The sequence below is a fragment of the Protobothrops mucrosquamatus genome, unplaced genomic scaffold, assembly GCF_001527695.2.
Source record: "Protobothrops mucrosquamatus isolate PMUCROS unplaced genomic scaffold, P.Mucros_1.0 scaffold631, whole genome shotgun sequence".
Lineage (NCBI taxonomy): Eukaryota > Metazoa > Chordata > Lepidosauria > Squamata > Viperidae > Protobothrops > Protobothrops mucrosquamatus.
This window is the reverse complement of record NW_015386923.1, coordinates 382,921-401,019: the sequence shown is the minus strand read 5'-3', so window position 1 is coordinate 401,019 and position 18,099 is coordinate 382,921. Positions and strand designations below refer to the sequence as shown.

Sequence of the window (18,099 nt, the reverse complement as noted above, 5' to 3'; positions counted from 1 at the left end):
TTTCAACGAGACAGTGAAAATATTATAAAATTTTCAAAAACTTAAGTCTCATCTTCTATAGTTTGATGAAAATTATAGATTAGCCATACATAAGAAAGGTAGCTACTTTAAAATGGAAACAAATTTAAGTTTTCAGGGGTGAATATACTGGCTATAAGGAGCATAAAACCTCATCTTTGTTTCTATTTTGGGAGTGTAGCAATTACTATAAACAGTCATTTTAATTTATGAATGAATTAAGTGGAAGAATTCAACAGAAACAACCAGAAAGTAATCCTGACTGCTTAGTAAAATATTAAGAGTTGCAGTTAAAGCTTCACATTTTGCTTGACAATATCATACCAGTTATATTTTTATTCCATACCATATTCACAACAGGTATGGAAAGAAGTTGCAGATACAGCGAATGAAGAACGAACTGAAGAATTATAAGCAGAAAGTTCATTTGCAATAACTCTAAATAAACCAATTACAGAGCAAGTCTCACTAAATGACTAAATTGATTAAATTCCATTGGGATTGTGTGTTATCAGTATTAGATGCTCTAGAACGCAGGTGTCAAAATCACGTCACGTATTGTGAAATTTTTTTTGCCTTTGCGGAGCTGGGGTGGGCATGGCCTGTGCGTGATGCATCCAGCCCATGAGCCGCCAGTTTGACTTCACTGCATTTCCAGATGGTTTGCATAGGTATATGAACTGATACAAATATAAGTAAACTATTAAATTTATATGCCGCCCATCTCATTATCCAATTTAAAAGAGACCCTTGCTTGATATTTACACTGGAGTCTGCATTTCAATTTTATGAAAAATTTGATCTCTAATGTTGATCTAATTATATCCCATTTTTCCAAGTAGTGTTTTATTGTTATCTAGTAATAGCAATTTTAGTTTTTCCTTTAAAAAAATGATATATTTCATTGCTTTATGGGCAACTAATAATATATTTAAAAATAATTGTCATGACATTTCAGATAATTTACTTAACTATCTTTTTATTCTTTTTACATTTCTTTTACCAATTCATATTCTTCTAAAAAGTTTAATATATATAGATAATAAAAACCTAAATACTTCATTGCAAAACTTGGTCATCAGCTTTAGATGAAGAAAGGAAATAAAGAGAAGATCGGACAACTTATTACTGACTTATCTTCTGGATAGCTGAAAATTAAACAGACTTTAGCATTTTGAATTCTAGTGCTAAAACTAAGCCAGTTCTTATGCATGGCACAGGTTTTCATATAATCCCACCAGGGAAAATGGATATATATTATTACATTGTAGCAAAATGCTTGTTAGCATTCAATTTTCTTCATGTATTAAAAGTTTGACAAAGCAATAAAGGATAAATTATATCCTTTAGAGTCTGATATTTATTTTCATTAATGGAATAATCCTAGCATTGATTTTTGACAGCATTATGTTTCCCAGAATTATGTATTGGTAAAAGTATCTGTAAAAAGATTCCCTAAATTACAAATAATCAAAAACAGAACATCTCTAATAACAGATTTTTTTCAGAAAAATATTATGATTCTAATATTTTCTTCCAATCGCTGTCTAATTTGCTTTCATAGCAAACATAAAAATATATCTTCAAATAGAGAAGAAACTTTTTAAAATATTGTCCTATTGATTGCTACATTACATCATTAATATGATCCAACTATTTATGCAATTTGTTAAAAGAAATCTAATATTGAGATCCCAATGCCATTGGAGACATGCCTTTAAGTAAACTCTCTAAATGCTGAAATTAATAACCCACTACTCAAATAGCACCTCTATTTTTGTCTTCCCATTTCTACATCAAACTGACAAGGTTTTTATTTCTATAGTTTCTAACAGCAAGAAATCACACACAAAAAAGAGAAGAGTTCAAATATATATCAGTTAGGAAGTACAGGGAAGATCAAAAAAGGCAGATTTATTCAAACACATATTGCTGGAATACCAAAGGCCAAATTATGGCTTTAGTGTTCTTGCTGATTTATAAATATATAATTAGTACAGGTTTTGTCTGTGACAAAATGTACAAGGTTGAAAAAGAAACTTGGCTTTCTCAGATTGAACTGATATACAAAACAATGGATTAAAATTATTTAGGGCCAACCTTGAAACTATTTGTGAATCTGTCAGATGCTTACATTATAAACTTTAAACAGACAAGTCAAACATGCTCTTTTACAGTAATGCTCCTATTTTAGAAGAGAATCTCCTACACTTAAAGCACGTGGTGATAGGAGGTTACTATCAAGAGGAAGGCTGGAATGAGGGAAATTTAAAAGTATAATAAAAATAAAGACTAGAACAACTCTTTAAGTATGTACACTTCTCAAAATATACATGTAATCTTTAAATGTAATTTAAACATGTTAGCATCTCACATCTTATATAACAGCATATGCCCCCACTGTTTTCTCCTATACCATACCACATTTTAAGTTCTTTTAATTCTTACTTTCAAACAGGGTTCTACAAAATAACAAGACATTTTAAACATACTCAGCCATTTATATGAGGTGGCAAGATTATTAACTATAGCAAAAGATAAGTGAACATCACCAAATTGTAATTTGTTTCCTTTATGTTTCAATTCTTCAAGAATTCCACAATGCACAAATATTTTATTCTATCACTGGTGAGTTTCTCATCTTCAGTTATTTGTTATGAGTTTGGGTTCAAAGTGCAGTAATCAAAGAAAACAAATCTACAGCCTTTCAATGCTACTACATTTTGGGGACAAAAGAAACATTGTTCCACTTCCATGTTATATCAAACTCTGGAAAAAACATCACTCATTTCTACTTGCCATAAACCTGTGATATTTCTCTTGTATAGACTAATATTGATTTTAATAATCTGCACATAAAATAATCTTTTGATTTTTGTTGAAACTCTCTTAGACGCACAGAAGATTGTTTCTATCTAAACAACATTCCCTTGGTCTCAAGCAAGACATGGCCACAGAATAATTTCTTGCCGTTTGTAGAGATTCTTGTCAATTCTGCTAGGAGGTACAGTCCTCTGAAGCAAAAGAACATAGTGTCTTCATTTAAACAGTTGTCCATCTGAAGCAGTGGGATTCATTTTATAAAGAGGACATAAAAAGCCATGACAATACAAGATATTGCCACTGCTGAATGAAGTCTGGTACCAATGATAGCCGCTGAAAAACATCAAAGACCATTTATTATTCAAACAATAGTAAGCACATGTCATTTCATATAATTCTTCGAGAATGACGAAAAATAAAAATGCTTTCTTGTAATGCACACTAAGAGTGCAGTGCTAACCTTACTAACTTCAAACCTTTCAACCTAACATTTCAAACCAGTTTTCTGCATACTACTCACAGAATCTCTAAGGTTTTTCAACTTGTCGCTGATATAGAATCCTTCTATAACATTGTCAGCACCTTTAGAGCCACAGCAGAAACCACTCCAATAATAGAAGTCTACCTCTACCCAATTTGCTGACCTCCAGTCAACCAATGAAAGTGATAGTCACCAGCACATTGTCATACCGCCTTTGTCAGTAACATAAGCTTAAGCATGATTAACTCCTCCAATCTCAATAGGTATGCTATACCAACGCTAAAGCTGGAGGAAAAGTTTACTATATATAAGGAACACCTACCATTTCCAATTATATCAAAGTGTCACCACTCTCTTACTTTATAAAAAAACAAACAAATGTAAAGACATTTAAAGCTAAATCACAAGAGGATCATATAGCACAATGTTTCTCAACCTTGACAATTTTAAGGCATGTGGACTTCAACTCCCAGAATTCCACAGCCAGCAATGCTGGCTGTGGAATTCTGGGAGTTGAAGTCCACATGCCTTAAAATTGTCAAGGTTGAGAAACACTGATATAGCAGATCCTTAATTAATGTCTCCTATCCACCCAGGTCCGATTTACACACCAAACTATCTTCCATCTAACCCAGGGTTTCCCAAACTATGAGGGGTATCTCTCTTGGGGAAATGCAGAAAGAGTCCCAGGGAAAGTGTGGGGGAAAAAAGAACCTTTTAGTTGTTCATTATCACAATGAATCCACCTATTCCAAAGTTTTATTGTACTGTTTCCATTGCTCATTTGTGTTCGGATTTTTTTTTTTAAAGGGAGGTGTGTAAGCTAAAGAGAAGTGCCATGGCAAAAAGGTTTAAAACCCTTGAGTCTAAAATTGTCCTTCCTCCCGGAGATGCAATCAGCTTCGCTTCTGCTCCTACTCAACGCTTCTCCGACAGGACTTACTCCCGCTTGTCTTAAAGTTTTCCCTCTGCTTTCCTGTGTCGGTACTTAGCGCTCTGTGCGAGATGCCGACCTTTGTAAAACACACCCCAGACGCCCCTCTTCTCCGACAGAAGCCAGGTTTTTAGGCGGGGCACCTTCCGGAAGTAGGCGCAGGTGCAAACGAAGAGCAAGCCGAAGACCAGGAGCCCGTCCAGGGAGTACACTGCGAAGAACAGGAAAAAGAGAGTCAAGGCCGGTTGGGTGGACCGTTCCTGCATTCAGGGGACGTGGGGAGCATGAAAGGGAGACTGACTCACGGACCCCACGGCGGCCGCGGGGGGGGGACCCTGACCCGAGGGAACCGCCCCACTCGCGGGAGCCTAAGTACTCGCTGGGCCGGCGAGCGGGGAATGCACAACATGACCCGAGAGAAGGGCCAGGAGAGCGTTTCAGAGGGAGGGAGGGAGAGAACCGGACTAAGGATCAGCTGCTCACCATTAGCCATGACGGCCGCCCCAAGATCCAAAGCCGAACTCGTCACCGCATCTCCAGGAGGAATGAACGGCCAGCGCGGCACCGGAACCACCAAGTCAGGCTAATCGAGCTCAGATAGGCAAGCTTTCTGAATCGCCTAAGAGTCCTAGAACGGCGCGCCGTGTCATTTCAGGCAGCAACAAACGAAGACCGATAGAACTGCTGAGTCGTGTTACCAGCCCGCGGGTTTTTAAATCTGTGGATCTGGTTTCCCGTTCATTTGGGAGGTAATGTTTGTCTTTGGTTAAAATAAAAGTGGTAACATCTGCTCATAGACGGTATACATATTAATGATCCATTATCAGTCAGTGGTTATAATGATTTGAAAGCGACGTGTCCAGTGCCAAATCAAGCAAAAGTTGGAATAGCTTTCTCATTTCTTGAAGCAACTCATAGGAACTAAAATTTATTTGTTTTTATTTATTATATTAATATTCAGATTTTTCTCTTCTGCATGCTTGCAGTCTACTGACTAGCCTAAAGTTGCATAATAAGTTCCATTGATTTGGACTTGCACTACTACGTGATCCTATTAAGCAAGATGAACAAAAGATAAGTCATTCTTTCCACACAATTCTGTGGCGACTTCGGAGATACTAGTTAGACCAGGGGTCTTCAAACTTGGCCCTTTTGTGACTTGTGGACTTCAACTCCCAGAATTCCTCAGCCAGACACGCTGGCTGAGGAATTCTGGGAGTTGAAGTCCACAAGTCATAAAAGGGCCAAGTTTGAAGACCCCTGAGTTAGACTATACAGTAGAGTCCAATATCCTCCTCCCTGCACGAATCCTAATTAAAACTTTCATAATAGAAATCTGCCCATCCTGTCTTGGAACACATCCAATGAAGAGGAGCCCATTACTTCCCTATGTAACCAGTTCTACATTAGATTGGGAATTATAATTGTATGTATTGTGATTGCTGCATATTAGAAATAATTTGATATTGTGTGTTGTACTAGCCGTTGTTAATAGCAACATAGACACCTCTAGTGGCCAGATTGAACAAGGAGCCTACCCTGGAAACAATAGCCATAATATTAAAAACCTGTCAATAAGGTTGCTCACCACTCATGAGCAAAGTGTTGACTCCTGGTCATTCTAAGACACTGCAATAACCAAACCAAAATAAAGTTAATACTCTTCCTTAAGAGGAGGGAAGTGCTAGGTCAGTGGTGGCGAACCTATGGCACGGGTGCCAGAGGCGGCACTCAGCCCTTTCTGTGGGCACCCGCGCCGTCAGCCCAGTCCTAGGCCTTCAGCTGGGTTTTATAAAACCTTTTCGCTTTAGACCTCCGCCGCCGTGTGCCAAAAAAAAAAAAAGGTTCAATCAGTCAATTTCAACTTGTCGCAGGAAAAAAATATATCTTGCAAAATTGGAATTGATTGATTGAACTTTTTAGTCCCACCCAGTCTCCTATTACCACTGCAGCCACACCCACCCAATGGGCCACGCCCACCCAATGGGGCACGCCCACCCAATGGGCCACACCCACCCGGCACTCGACAATGCATAAGTGGGTTTTGGGTTGCAGTTTGGGCACTCGGTCTCTAAAAGGTTCGCCATCACTGTGCTAGGTTTAGATAAGATAATGTGCTCAAGCAACTCCAGAGAATCCTGGAGCATTCAGGATTCCTAGAGAAGGACCGGTAACTGAGGTTACCTGAGCCAAAAATAACAAATGTTTTGAAAAGTGAAAGAGAATAGATAGTACCTCAGAATCACTTAAGTCACCTGAAAGAACAGCTTAGGGCTACTAGATTGCTATGGAGAAAATCTATGTGGTTGGTAGGAGCCTGAAAACAACTTGATGACATATAACAAATCAATCTGAATCCTAATCAGCCTGAAAACCAAGCCTTATACCAGGGGCTCTTCTGAATGAGTTACTAACCACAAGCAATTTACAGCCAAATTGAGAGGTCTTGAACTGACATTACACCTGGCAAACTTACAACAGAATACCAGAGTTGGAAGGGACCTTGGAGGTCTTCTAGTCCAACCCCCTGCTCATACAGGAGACCCTAACATTTCAGACAAATGGTTGTCCAGTCTCTTCTTAAAAGCCTCCAGTGATGTACCACTGGATTGAATTAAGGAGCCCTGGTGGTGCAGTGGTCAGAATGCAGTATTGCAGGCTAATTCTGCTGACTGCCAGGAGTTTGATCCTGATGGGGCTCAAGGTTGACTCAGCCTTCCATCTTCCTGAGGTCATGAAAATGAGGACCCAGATTGTTCGGGGCAAGATACTGACTCTGTAAACCAGACATGTCAAACTCGCAACGTCACATGACATCGCACAATATATCGGAGCTTTTTCCCCATTGCTGGCAATGGGGTGGGCGCAGTTTTGTGATGCATCCGGCCTGTGGGCCGGCAGTTTGACACCCCTGCTGTAAACCACTCAGAGCTGTAAAACACTATGGGGCAGTATATAAGTCTAAATGCTATTGCTAATCCAGAGACCTTCCTGGGGTGCTTGGTTTTTGGGCCCATTTTCCTCAGTAGCATGATCCAATGGTCATCATTGGAACTGCTAACCAGAGATAGAGGAAGCCAGCTCGAGTTGTGGTCACTGCTGCTCCCTTCTGGCACACCTCAACAAATCTGGGGACCTCCTCCCTGGCCAACTACTTGACATTCAGCAAGCACCCTCCAGGGGATGAGAGTGGACAGGCAGTGAATCTCTGATTTAGATGAGGGTGGGGTCTTACTGAAACCCTAGCTTCCCCACCCCTGGAGTCCAAAACAGTCACCAAACAAAGCGCCTTATCAGGACTTTTATCATGGAGCAGAATTTTCTTGTTCTGTTTTAAAAGTGATGTTTTTTTTTACTTGTCCTGGCAAGAGCCCAGCTTGTAGGATTCTCTGCTGTGGTTTAATTTCAAGATAAATTGGTTGCTGTATGAAACTGCCGGCATACCTCTTCCCCTCTAGTCACTAGATCATTCATGGCCATTTTCAGGAAGTCTTCTTCCAAGGAGAGGAACATGATCATCTTAATCCTGCCCTCTGCTTTGTGGGGCAGACCCTAGGCGTTACATGATTTTCTTCCATTTCCTGGTAACCAGTAAGTTTGGTGGGCACAATAGTAAAAACTGAGTTTTTTAAACTAATTTTCTGAGTGCTGTTTATCTTCCTAAGAATTTGCCTATTATCCTTGGCAGAAAAATCATATATACTTCAGAAAATTGGGTTGAGCTGAGTCTGAGACAGCTAGAGCAGGGTGATTCATCAACAAGTAACCAAAATATACAGCAACCTCTCAGAAACTTTTGCTGCATGTACTCCCAAAATATCTGGAGATGTTGGAAAAGAAAGAGGAATTATGATTCTGACTTCCCCATGCTTGCTCTCTGCTCTCCACCCATCTATCTTTTTGGTTATCATATTGATATATCATCAGTGTATTCCTTTTTCATTGTTTATTTTATAGGTTCTCTTATTTTACTTCTGTTTATACTCCTTTCATTTTCTTCCTTTTTATTATTATAAGCTGCCTAGAGTAGCCCCATGACAAGATAGGGAGCAAATAAATTTAACAAATAAATAATAAAAAAATATTTCATCTGGTTGAGTATAATATGTACAGTAAAAGCAGTTGTACCATCAGATGGCAGTCTTGAGCCTCCATTTCTGATTTACAGAATAAAGTTAAATATAAGGCAAATGTTTGTAGGGAAAGTTGTAATTGCAACACATCTGGAAGATGCCATATTGAGGAAAATTGGATTAAAGAGTGAAGGAATATACTTCTTGGAATTTTCATGACGTAAATGGAAGATATCATGCACTATCTGCTGCTTTATGTCGTAGGACCTGTTCTCAGTTGTATCTTAGCATGGCACAGTCATAACCCAATTATGCTAATTTCCTACAATCTTATCTTTACTCACCCTCTGTCCATGAGTGAGCCAGGCTTACGTTGGTCATTAATAGTACCATATAAATGTAACATTCGCCCCCCCACATCCTAAAACTACCAAAGACTAGTCTCAGAATATTTAGAATGTGTTAACCTTTTGCTCCTTATTATTTAAAAACCAAGTCAGAGGTATGTTGCAGGTGCAGGAAGACTAAAACTGCTTTTATTGAGGTTGTCCATTACAACAAAATCTTGCAATTCTGTGCTGTTCTTCCTTCTCCTTATACTCCAATGAAATAAGAAGAAATCTATCTGAGTTACTTCCAAATGATGTCTTGTTGTTTTGGACTTAAAAAATGCTTCAGCCCCTTTTGCCTAGAAAACAGTTCCTGCATATCTCCATGAAGATTATTCGCCTTACTCTGTACACGATTAGAGGAGCTTTGCTTCCTGAGATCTTTTGATACCTGTTGTTCTATCCACCCTCAACCCCACACCCATGTACATTCTTTGTGTTTTGGACACCAGCTTCTTTTCAAGCTTCTAGAAGATACAGGATTGGAAAGCAAATCCTTTTTTTCATTCATGGAAGAGGAGAGAGACCTTTATGTTTATTTGTCAGTGTCAATCAAATCCCTCTATGTAGAATTAGTGTCAGCCCAATAAGGTAGACCAGACTAAGCAACCAATGCCAAATACCATGTTTCTCCCAAAATAAGACCTATTATTATTATTGTTGTTGTTGTTGTTGTTATTTGCCTCCAAAAGAGGCACCAGGTCTTATTTTCGGGAGAGGTGTCTTTTCCACTCACCTCGCAGTGGCGGCACCGACAGCCTCGCCCAGCCGGCCCACTTCTGCGGCCAAAGGAGCAGCTTCATTTGGTAGCTGAGAATGGAGCTCAGCCTGCATTTCTGCAGCCGAGAACTACACAGGCCTTCTGGAAAGGCCTCTGACTGCGAAATACAGGCTGAGCTCCATTCTCAGCTGCAGAATGAAACTGCTCCTTCCGGTGAAGCAAGTGTTGATCCATGGGAGGCCTGGCTGCAATGGTAAGTTCCACCCTCCCCGCTCTAGCTTGAATTTTAGGCATGCACCTCGCCCCAAAACTAGGGGTTATTTTGGGGGTAGGGTTTATATTAGGCCCACCCTCAAAAAATCAAGCTAGAGCTTATTTTGGGGGTAGGTCTTACTTTCGGGGAAACACAGTTGGTCAGGATTACTTTTACTGTAACAGCTATAGTAACAGAATCTTGCAAGTCTGAGTGTGAATCCTTCTCCCTCACTTTATTTTAGTGTGAACTAAGGAGGGGCTTGTTTGAATTGTTTTATCATATTTTTTTTCTCGGCCCAGACTCAAACCCTTCTTATCTGATAATTGCCTTGGTAGGAGCTCTTCCTCCTGTCCTTCAGGGCCATTCTCTCTTCCCTGTACAATTAGATATCACCTTTTGGATTCCATCGTTCCATTTCAGGGAGAACAAATACAACGAATGGTGGGATAATTATTATTTTTTGTCTCGTATGCTGATACATCAGCATTTGCATTTTACAGTAATAATATCTGTCCAAGAAGAGATAAAGAAGTACTTCTAAAAATGGATAAGATAGGATAGAATCTTAAATATTTACAAAATTGCCGTGTGTTGTATCTACAAGTACTTTAGAGATCAGATTGCTTTTAAAATCTTTAGAGATTAGATTGCTTTTAAAATCTTCTCCCAGGAAAAGACCAACGTTTAGACAAGGGATCAGAAAGTCATGATTAATCTGTTCAAATAATGTATTATTTGATTTAGTGCAAATTATAAATTGATACCAGATTGCTTTAATGGGAGCCAAAATTCAATTAATGCAAGTTGAGGTTAGTGCATATGCAATTGCCATTGGGGTTTTAGATGCTAATTGTCATGTGCAAAATGGAGAAAAGGAAGGTTCAGTTCAAGGAAAGCTTTAAAAAAGAAGATGCTCATTTTGAAGAATCATAGCAGAATATGGGAGATAGCAGGTACAGTATATTTTGAATATAGGTTTATCCTCCAGCTTGCCCTTTGTCCATTTTATTTATTTAAAATATTTAAAATAAGGAAGATCTCATACCTGTAGTAGTTGGTATTCCATTAGAAAGCAATACAAATACTAAAACCACACACACACACACACACAGTATAGCCTGGATAACCATCTTGCTACCATTTCCTGTATTAGGTAACAAAGATGTTTTTGTCAGTTTAAGCTTACTTTTAGGAATGATATTTAGATTTTTTTTTGTTTTAATTTATTTTCTATAACTACTCTGTGACTTTGTTAAAAATAAATTTAAGTTGTAAGTATATTATTTTAATGTTTTACTGTTATAATTCATTAATAAATATATATAAATCTATGTTTGTAAATTGTTGTGGTCTATTTCCATCAAGCTGGAACCAGTTACCCTTTTTTCCATAGAAATATCACTTTGAATGAAGTCCCCTATTTCATGGGATTCATTATCTAATCAAGACCTACCTATATAACAAACTTTACTATAGAATGATCAAAAAAATGTAAGAATATATATGATTCCCATGTACACATTTATTCGCTAGGTTAATATATACTTTAACATATATAGCTTAACAGTGTCCCATTTAGGACATCACATGTACTAGTAATTTGGGACTTCCTTATTAGTGCATGCTACTTATACATTCTCTCTGCTCAACCAGCAATAAATGGCATTATGGTTTAGGGAGTGGTCTATGCCCTTGAGGTTAACTGGAACTAATATAGCTACAATCAAGATATTGTGCTAAATGTTTCTTTAGCTTTATTATTGGCATTTGAGGAAACAAATAAAAAAAACTGTGTAAAGAACTGATAATTTTTGTTAGTTGCTGCAAGGTAATTCATAATCTGTGTTTGGGAGACGGAATAATTTTTGGTGTCTTTTTGATACAGCTTTATTATGTATGCACAAAGTGGAACAATTTTTGTGGTCCTCTAACTCAGGGATTGCCAACCCCTGGGTCGCAGCCCACTACTGGGCTGGGGCCTATTCAGAACTGGGCTGTGCAAGAGGTGGGCCAGCACGCACATGGGCATGCAGCTCCACTCACAGAAGAGTCGGACCGGCTTGCAGGCGTGCCAGTCCCCGCATGCATGACCCGGTTCCCCTCTCTCCCCCCCAAGCCAGGCTACCAAGCTGCAAAAGTTGGCGACTGCTGCTCTAACTCACATATTAATTAGCCAGGTATTGTATTATTCTATAGCATTGTTTAACAGTATTTTTAGCATTTGGAAGTTTTATTGTGAAAGAATAATTATCCCATTGTAGTTACCTTTTCCTTAAAGGCAATAAAAATATTTATTCAAATTCTAACTCAGCACTCTCTCTATATCATATGATTAAAAAAAAAACCCACAGCTATGAGTGCTGGGATGAGAGTTAGAATTAGATATACTGTATGCATTGCTGGTTTTGGATAAAGTACGTTTTGGGTTGGAATTCCTTGATATTGATAGTTATATTATGTAAAGGTCAGAAGTGGAAGTCACTTTTCCGCATAACAGCGGTGGTTGATTTATCATATGAATTAGATGGAGAGCTGAGTTTCAGGTTAGATAAGTATTTCTATAACCATTAGAGAAAATGAAGAGTCATGTTTAATGCTTATCAGAAGTACATTTTTGTAACTGTTCGTTAGTCTTGGCTTAGTGCACTGTTTCAATGCCCTAAATAATAACAACATAAAAGTAGTGTTTACTTAGAATTTTAGGTTTTCCTTTGAACCAAAGCCATTTCCTTTGTTGTGCAAAAAATACCCCTTTCAGGGACCATCAATCAACAATGTGTTTTGAAGTCCTTAAGTGTTACAAGTGTAAAGAAGCAAGGCCAGTTTGAAAAAAAGATGCAAGATATTTTAAGGGTGCCTCAAATCTAATCTTTCTTTCCTCAAAATCTAATTAATGTATTTTATTGTTTGTTGTGGATGCATTACATATAACAATTTATGCATCCATTATTTCTGCACCCTATATAAAGACTTGATTCCTCCCCTTAATAAAATACCTTTTGCTTTGCACCAAGTAATTGTGGTTTATATTGAGGTAGGTAACCTCCCCCCCCCCCACTTTCTATGGTTTTGGGTGTTTCTCAAATTCAGGGACTAGGTCAGTGATGGCGAACCTTTTAGAGACTGAGTGCCCCAAAACCACCCATCCCCGCTCCGCTGTGCCCGCTGGGCCACTGACCACCTCCACAGCCCACCACAGATCACCCAGGCAGCCCAGTAGTGCCATGGTGGCCACGCCCTCCGCCCGTGCCCCACAGCATCATCTGCGTGTGATGGAGCGCAAGGATGGAGTCTTGTCCCCGCTGCCTGGCTACCATGTCCTTGGCTGCACTGCTTCATGTGGGCCATGCCCAGGGGCAACTCTCCTCCAGGGGGCTGCTGGTGAGGAGGGGGCCATGGGAGGAGGCGGGGCTGCAGCGACAGTGCGTGTGCCCAAAGAGAGGGCTCCGAGTGCCGCCTCTGGCACGCGTGCCATAGGTTCGCCACCACGGGACTAGGTTCTTTCCCACCCCACACAGGCACCTGAGTTTTAAGGGCAACAAGTTGGGGGCTCATCTGGAATTGCAGGATGTCATCTCTTTGGACTCAGACTGGCCTGCCTTAGTCACAGAACACATAACAACTGGCAGGGTAAGTTCAGTCCTGGTTCTTCAGAGAAAGCAGACAACCAAGGAGCCAGTAGGGGTGGTAGTTCCTTAGGAGAGAACACAAATATAAAGAAATGGAACACGGGAGGAGCATACCACCCATGAGCCCATTGGGGTTCATGGTCCAATTGTGGTATCAAGGAGCCCTGCCAATCTTCCAGGGATGGCCAAAAGGAGAATGGTCACATCTTACACAGGGAAGTGGACAAGATACACTGGATATGTTTCAGGAAAGGAGACATTGAAAAGTGGGGTTCAATTGACTCACAACTACCAGGGGCAGTCCAAGTGCAATTTGAGCAGAACCATCCCCAACAAATAGATGTTTATGTCCTGTGGGCTGTAATTAATTAAATGTAATTAATTTAATCTCAGCAGCCAAAATGAATATGTTGGATCTGACTGCCCATTTCTTAAAGATTTCATTTTGTGCACAGTAATCTTAAATTAAAGTGGCTATAGAAGTCCCTTTGAAAACATTTATAGTAATGTTTTATCAGTTCAATAGCATTTAAACAATAAAGTGCCCAGTCAGTGAGAATATTTGCAGCTATTAAACTGTTCCTGCAATTTCTTAGAAAGGAAATGAGGACATAGTCGCTTGATAGAGGAAAAGTAGATTTGTCCTAATATGCCAATGGACCATATCTTAAGACAGTATTTCTCAATGTTAGTACATTAAGATGTATAGATTTCAGCTCCCAAATTTCTAACTAGCATGGCTGGCTGGGGAATTCTGGGAGCTGAAGTACATACATCTTTGTTGCTGAAATTGAGAAACACTGTCTCAAGGCAGCCTTTCCTAACCATGACACTCTCCTTGTGTGTGAACTTCAGTTTCCAGAATTCTCAGCAATGTCCATGCTGGCTGGGAATTCTGGTGGGTGTCCCCAAATATCTGGTAGGCATAGTAAATTGTCCTAATTTTAAGAGATTCTTACGCTCTCATTTCCTTTCTTCCTATTTGTGGAATAAGACAATAGGAATTTGGTTCTCTTTAGCTTACCAAATCTAGGTCTAGACTAGATATTAATGCAAAATATAATAGATGAAAAATTAAACACGAGGCTTTTATAAACTGTGAATAAAAAACTGCATCTGTTAGAATCTTCATTTCTATATACATCTTATTAGAGTACAGCTCTCTTATCTTTTCTCCATATTTTTCTATATTTTCCCTATATATTTTACAGAAACTTACCTATTTTTAATGTTTATGAACTATGATGTTTTACTTTTTAAAATTGTTTTATATTTCTTACAAATGTATGTTATAATTATTCACCTTTCCTGTTTGTATGAATGAATTTCAAGTTTTAATTATTTATCCAAATGTGAATGGACTTTAGGAAACCGCAGAAGTTTCCTTAGCTGTTGTAAAAACAGGCAACATCTACTATTTTCTGCTGTGTGATCTTCAAAAGTCTCCTATTCCATCATTCTGAGCGCTGAAGATTTTGTGGTGTAGTATTATCAGAATAGCTGCCTTGAGGAACTGGCAAAGGAGCAGGCAACATCTGAGACTGTATTTAGTATCTCTAAGATCGTTTGTTATTGTTTTCAGTTAATCAATGTCAGACTCCAAGAACCAAGAATGACATCTGGAGTTATTTAAGAGTAGTTTCTTTTATTGTTCTTTATGTATAGACACATTCTTGCAGATTAAAACAACTATTAGCACAACTACAAATAGGCAATATAGTCATACCTTGGTATTCGACTCCTTTGAAACTTGTCAAATTTGGTACTTGCCGCATTTTGGCAAGAAAATTTTGTCCTGGTACTCATCATTTGTTTGGTTCTCGAAGCGCAAACTAGAACTTGTCAATGTCGGTTACCTCATGACTTTTTATCCTTTCCAGCTGAAACATACGGGCACCCTTGCCCTGTGCATATCCCCTTGCCATCTTATCTTAGCTGCTTCTGTGGTCATTTTGTGTATTTTTGTGCTTTTTTTTCCTCATCAGTAAGATAAGGTAAAGAATTTACAAAACTGATAAGTCATTAGTGATAATATCTTGTTGCCTTGTCTTTTATTGGCCACTTTTTTGATTGACTTATTTTTTTCAAGCATCAGCAATTCTCAAATAATGTATATAAAATAACAGAACTGTAAATTCATGATCAGCATTTCTTAGTTCAATCTTTCTGATTGTCTAGTGTTCACAATTTATAAAACTTATGATTTGGCCACGTCTTATTCTTTGCATGTCCTGAGAATTACCTCAATGGAAGGCAGCTTGTTTTTTGATATTAGGCAAAGAAAAAGATGCTACCCTAGTTAGAAGTTTGTACTCAGTGGATTGAAACTGAGAGAAGGAAGAAAAATAGCCATCTTTGCTATCTGTGAGTGATTTTATTCCATCTCTGAATCAAGTACTTTCTGTGTCATGCTAGGCATTATCTATATTATGTTTAAATGTACTCTACTGTCTTGATGTGCATTTCTTTCTTTTTTTCATTCATAAAATATATAATCTGTCATTGTTTTCTAGCATAATTTGCTAGAAAATGTTTATTCGTATATACCTAAATGGAATTTTTAAACATAAACTACTTTGGATTGGTGTGGAAGGAACCGCTGCTTGGTAATTGTAATAATATTTGCATTTTAATTGTCTGAAGAATTCAATGTGAAAGACAAGGATGTCTCAAGACACTTAATAGCTGAGATGAAGAACAAGGTGGCATCTCTCCCATTCTTACAAAAATAGATGAGACTGCAGTTTTAACTTAAATTGACATAATGAAAGGACAGCACATTTTACCTCATTTGAGTGCAACAAATTAGCTTAAGGAATGTGGAACTGGCCATTGTGGACTTCACAACTTTGTCATGCAAGTTGAGGATGCTAACAGTCTCTCTATACTACCTGAAAGCAACCACTTAATTTTGCCCATTGAAAAAAAACTGACTTTGGAAAAAAGACAAAATATTCCTTAATAATTTATGACCAATAATTTTATGACTGTCCCTATGTTGGCTGAAATTTTAAGACTTGTAATTCCAATTTGATCTGAGCCTTCTGAGAAAGAGCTTAAACTATCCAATGAGAAAAGCAGCTTGCAAATAACTAACTACTCTGTTACAATAGACTACACCACCACCAAGAATGTGGCTACTCAGCCATACCAAATTATGTTACTAAGTGTTTACTTTATTCTTATAGAGTTTCAGGACTTCTATCTGCTGCTTGGCATCAACTTTTCATAAAAACAAGAGGAAGTTACCACAGGTGCTTAAAAACAGGCAAACCACTGCTTTATTTAAATACCACCCAACCAAATATAGAGCATATGTACTTTGGCTAGCCCTTGCAACTGTAGGCTGAAAACTCTTTGCTGAGTCTCTGATAGAAAATGAAGATTTCTGAGTTGGTAACTGACTTGGCCATGACCAAAAATTGGACTGGAGACTTGGAATTAGACTATTATGGTTCAGGAGTTACCAGTGATGCCTTCTGCCTTAGGGAAAAGCTGCCATTTGCCTCTATCTTTATCTCTGTCATCTACTTCATGATTTTTTTCATTGGCTTCTTTGGGAACCTATTTGTGGTCCTGGTGATGGTGCAGAAACGAGGCAACCAGAGGCTTGTAGACAACTTCGTCCTTAACCTGGCCATTGCAGACCTTGTCTTCGTATGCACTTTGCCTTTTTGGGCTTTGACAGAAGCATTTGATTCCTGGTGGTTTGGTGAAGAGCTGTGCAAATTTAGCAGCTATGCGATTTCCGTGAACCGTTGCTCAAGCATCTTGTTCCTGATGGGCATGAGTGTGGAACGCTTCCTTGTGATGAATAAACACTGGGATTCCAGATCTCTCGGGACCAAGAGAAATTCCAACATTACCTGCGGTTGCATCTGGGTGTTTTCCTTTCTATTAGGAATACCATCTTTGCTCTACAGAAAGCTGATCCCTGTGGGAGACAGGTTTTCATGCCAGGATGAAGAGCCTTCTGTCGTCTATATTTTCACCGTACTTTTTTTGACTTTCTTGCTACCCTTGGGAGTAATCTTATTCTGCTACTGCTCTATCTTCTCCATGCTCCAGAGTCATGTCAAGTTAGGCAGGAAAACAAACCATGCTCTTAAAATCATCTTTGTCATCATTGGGGCATTCATCTGCTGTTGGTTACCCTTCAATACTTTCACAGCTTTCATCACCTACGGTGTGGTACAGAACATCGACTTCTCTTGTGAGGTATTGAAAGCTCTCAGGAGGGGACTCATTATCAGTGCTTGTCTGGCTTTCACAAACAGCTGCATTAATCCCATCATCTATGCCTTTATGGACCAGCAATTCCGGCAGAAAGTATTGAAGAATTTCCTAGGTCTTTTTCACCCAAAGGAAAATGTGCAAAGCTCATCCCTGTTCTTTTCATCTACAGATTCAAGCCTTATGTTTGGCAGCAAAAAGAGGTTCATACCAGCCACAACTGTTCCAGTTAGCAGTGGGGCTGGTTTATGTGCCTCTAAAAGACAGATATAACTGCTGTTATATCTGTCTTTTATGGAAGAAAGAGGAGGGAGACGGCTTAGAGCAGGGGTAGTCAACCTTGGCTCTTTTATGACTCATGGACTTCAACTCCCAGAATTCCTGAGCCAGCTGGGAGTTGAAGTCCACGAGTCATAAAAGAGCCAAGGTTGACTACCCCTGGGTTAGAGGATTGCTCTTCTTGATAAAAAAAACGGTTTTTTTTAAATTTCTGATCAGCGGTTTTTAAAACTTTGTGGTTTTTAATACAATGTCAAATGAAT

At 38.8% G+C, this 18,099-nt stretch overlaps 2 protein-coding genes across 2 annotated transcripts; one reads left to right on the top strand and one right to left on the bottom strand.

Annotated features, from left to right (window-relative positions):
* Positions 1-1,878: 1,878 nt before the first annotated feature.
* TMEM167B (transmembrane protein 167B) lies at positions 1,879-4,836 on the bottom strand. Its single transcript, XM_029284469.1, has 3 exons — positions 4,740-4,836; positions 4,336-4,467; positions 1,879-3,174 (listed from the first exon to the last, which is right to left on the bottom strand). The coding sequence occupies exons 1-3, from the start codon at positions 4,747-4,749 to the stop codon at positions 3,092-3,094; spliced, it is 225 nt and encodes a 74-aa protein (XP_029140302.1). The 5' UTR covers positions 4,750-4,836; the 3' UTR covers positions 1,879-3,091.
* An 11,866-nt stretch (positions 4,837-16,702) lies between these two features.
* GPR25 (G protein-coupled receptor 25) lies at positions 16,703-17,830 on the top strand. Its single transcript, XM_029284468.1, has one exon. The coding sequence runs from the start codon at positions 16,703-16,705 to the stop codon at positions 17,828-17,830; it is 1,128 nt and encodes a 375-aa protein (XP_029140301.1).
* Positions 17,831-18,099: the final 269 nt, after the last annotated feature.